Source organism: Sinocyclocheilus rhinocerous, unplaced genomic scaffold (genome assembly GCF_001515625.1).
Source record: "Sinocyclocheilus rhinocerous isolate Xijiao unplaced genomic scaffold, SAMN03320098_v1.1 scaffold936, whole genome shotgun sequence".
Lineage (NCBI taxonomy): Eukaryota > Metazoa > Chordata > Actinopteri > Cypriniformes > Cyprinidae > Sinocyclocheilus > Sinocyclocheilus rhinocerous.
In genome coordinates this window covers 240,434-243,288 of record NW_015662583.1, presented here as the reverse complement: position 1 = coordinate 243,288, position 2,855 = coordinate 240,434, and the positions used below count along the sequence as shown (strand labels likewise).

General features: G+C 38.5%; 1 protein-coding gene across 1 annotated transcript in view; it reads right to left on the bottom strand.

Annotated features, from left to right (window-relative positions):
* The window catches only part of LOC107728119 (GDP-L-fucose synthase-like), a 13,292-nt gene that overhangs the window by 3,782 nt on the left and 6,655 nt on the right, over positions 1-2,855 (bottom strand). The window contains exons 3-6 of the mRNA XM_016538201.1: positions 1,667-1,815; positions 1,286-1,400; positions 1,068-1,196; positions 684-757 (exon numbers count right to left, since the gene is read on the bottom strand). Coding sequence (XP_016393687.1) covers positions 684-757; positions 1,068-1,196; positions 1,286-1,400; positions 1,667-1,815 — 467 coding nt within the window. The remainder of the gene's footprint in view (positions 1-683; positions 758-1,067; positions 1,197-1,285; positions 1,401-1,666; positions 1,816-2,855) is intronic.

The window sequence follows — 2,855 nt, the reverse complement described above, 5'->3', positions numbered from 1 at the left end:
GACGCGTTTCAGAAAGGCGGGGCATAGAGGAGAAACAATAATGTACAGCATGTGGAAAATAATGTGTTTTTTGAACCTTAAACCACATAAACATTTCATTACACCAAATACACAAAATAATGTTCTTTTTAGCAACATCATATGACCCCTTTAAGTTAAAGGTAAAGCTGATACAGCGTGGAACGATGTGGTGTTAGAATACAACGACCAACTGCTCAACAACAAACCAATAATACTGCCACTAATAAACTGAATTCAGCTTTCATATGCTTTGTACACTTACAGAAACTTTTACGCAGTGTGGGAAAAATCTAAAATGTCAAACAGTGGTGGGAAATGTGTTAATCTGAGTAACAAATATACTGTTTTAACCGTTTTACACCATTGAGGACAAACTGGATGGATATGTATATATATATATAAACAACTGATGTGCAAGAGTGAGACAAACCTGTTATTTAAACAGGTCGCATTAATGTATAATGTGAAATCTAGAAACCGGAATACCCAGTATCACGGTCTGGCACGCCCCCTGTCAAAAAACCAAAATGCTTCTAAAAGTAAGCTTTATACTCCCTAAGCAAAATTTCGTAATAGCAATGCAATCCAGACATGTTTTCATGAGATACACCCAAGAACAGCTCATGATCAGTGAATTTTGACACTAAGAGAGCAGAACCGACCTGTTGTGGACATCAATCATGCGTTTGGCGTAGGCATAACCATAATTAGAGTCATGGGGGGCACCGTTGTGCATCTGACACACAGAGAGAGAGAAACACGTCACCACCAAGTTAGAAAAACACAGGTATTTTACACAATTCATGCAACCAATCAGACATCCACTGGCTAAAACTGCTCATAATCATGCATTTTTTACCACTATTTCCATGAGGTCCGGTTGTTCATGACCATTTTCTCTGTTGTTTAGGAATGATTGCATCTATCCTACATCCTCATAATCTCAACATGATTGGACAGGACAGGACAAGTTTGATCTGAGCCTTTTAAAGGAACGTCAAACGCATGCAACAACAACTGCCTATTAAAGTGTGTGTTTGCTTTACCATGGTCTCATCTATAGGGTAGGTGGTTTTATCTGGAAAAACACACGTAGACAGACAGGAAACGACCTTCACCACGCCGAACTCATGAGACATGTTCAGCACATTGTCATTGATGTGCACATTATTCCTCTGAAAACAAGAAGCAAATACAGATAATATATAGTTTAATCATTCAGCAGTGAAATTTCCAACCTTTTGTTACGTATGTTAATAATTACCCAGAAGTCCAAGTTCTGTCTCATGTTTTTATAGAGTCCGCCCACCATTGCAGCTAAATGAATGACGTGCGTGGGACGATGTTTCTCGAAGGCTGCTCTCGTCTCTTCAGCGCTCCTAAAGCAGCACATGCAAATATATTTATCATGCATGGGACACAAACTACGGTGCATTCTGGAATGCTTTTAAACACTAGTGAAGCAATGTAATAAAAGCGTTCTATAATCCTGAGAAACACAAATTCAGTCAAGTGAAAATTATACGGCATATTGCATGAGGTTTTTATAACATGCACTTATAGAATATAAAGCACGTTATATAATATATGTGATGATGTGATATTTTAATGATTGTTTGTGTGACGTCTGATGAGTGTTTCTTACACAAGATTGGCCTCTTTGGATGACAGGAATATCCATTCTTCTCCTTCTCTCTCTTCGCCCTCCGTTTTCACCACCCGTTCTATCGCTCGCCCCACCAGCCCACTGCCACCCGTCACCAACACTCGCATCGGCCCGACCGACCCGTCCATCTGACAGAGAGAGAGAGATAATGGTAATGGTATTGATGCATCAGATTTCCATTGATGTACTATAGTAGCACAGCAGTGCTTTTGTAAGGCTATATATATATATGTGACCCTGCAGCACAAAAGCAGTCTTAAGTCGCTGGGGTATATTTGTAGCAATAGCCAACAATACATTGTATGGGTCAAAATGATAGATTTTTCTTTTATGCCAAAAATCATTAGGATATTAAGTAAAGATCATGTTCCAAGAAGATTGTTTGATATATTTACGGTAGTAAACCTACAAAATTTTATTATCATTAGTAATATGCATTGCTAAGGACTTCATTTGGAAAACTTTAAAAGGCGATTTTCTCAATATTTAGATTTTTTTGCACCCTCAGATTCCAGATTTTCAAATAGTTGCATCTTGGCCAAATATTGTCCAATCCTAACAAACCATACATCAATGGAAAGCTTATTTATTCAACTTTCAGATGATGTATAAATCTCAATTTCAAAAAAATGGACCCTTATGACTGGTTTTGTGGTCCAGGGTCACACATGTGATCCAAGTACCAGCTCTTCTTTCTCTTCCTCCCTACAGCTCACAATGAACTACATACAAGTGAAACTGGTAACAACCAGTTTAACCACGGGCACGTCCTGTCAACATATAGGAACACATCACCTATGAGGTACCAACTTGTGCATTATGACCAAAAAACACAAGAAATACGCAGACAACCACGTGGGATTCATACACTTCACATACTTTAAAGGGGTCCTATTATGCTTTTTCACTTTTTTAATTTTAGTCAGTGTGTAGTGTGTATGTTTGGGCATAAAAAAGATCTAGAAAGTTACAAATCTCAAAGTCCACTCCAAAGGGAGATATTTCGTTTTTAAAAATCCCTTTTCAAGAACTACAACGAACGGCTCGTTTGGACTACAGCGTTGTTTTCCGGGCTTTGTGATATCACAAAGCGGCCCATTAGAATATCATTAAAAATAATTCCCACCTACATAAATTTGAATGGTTGGGGGGTGGGGAGGGGCGAGGT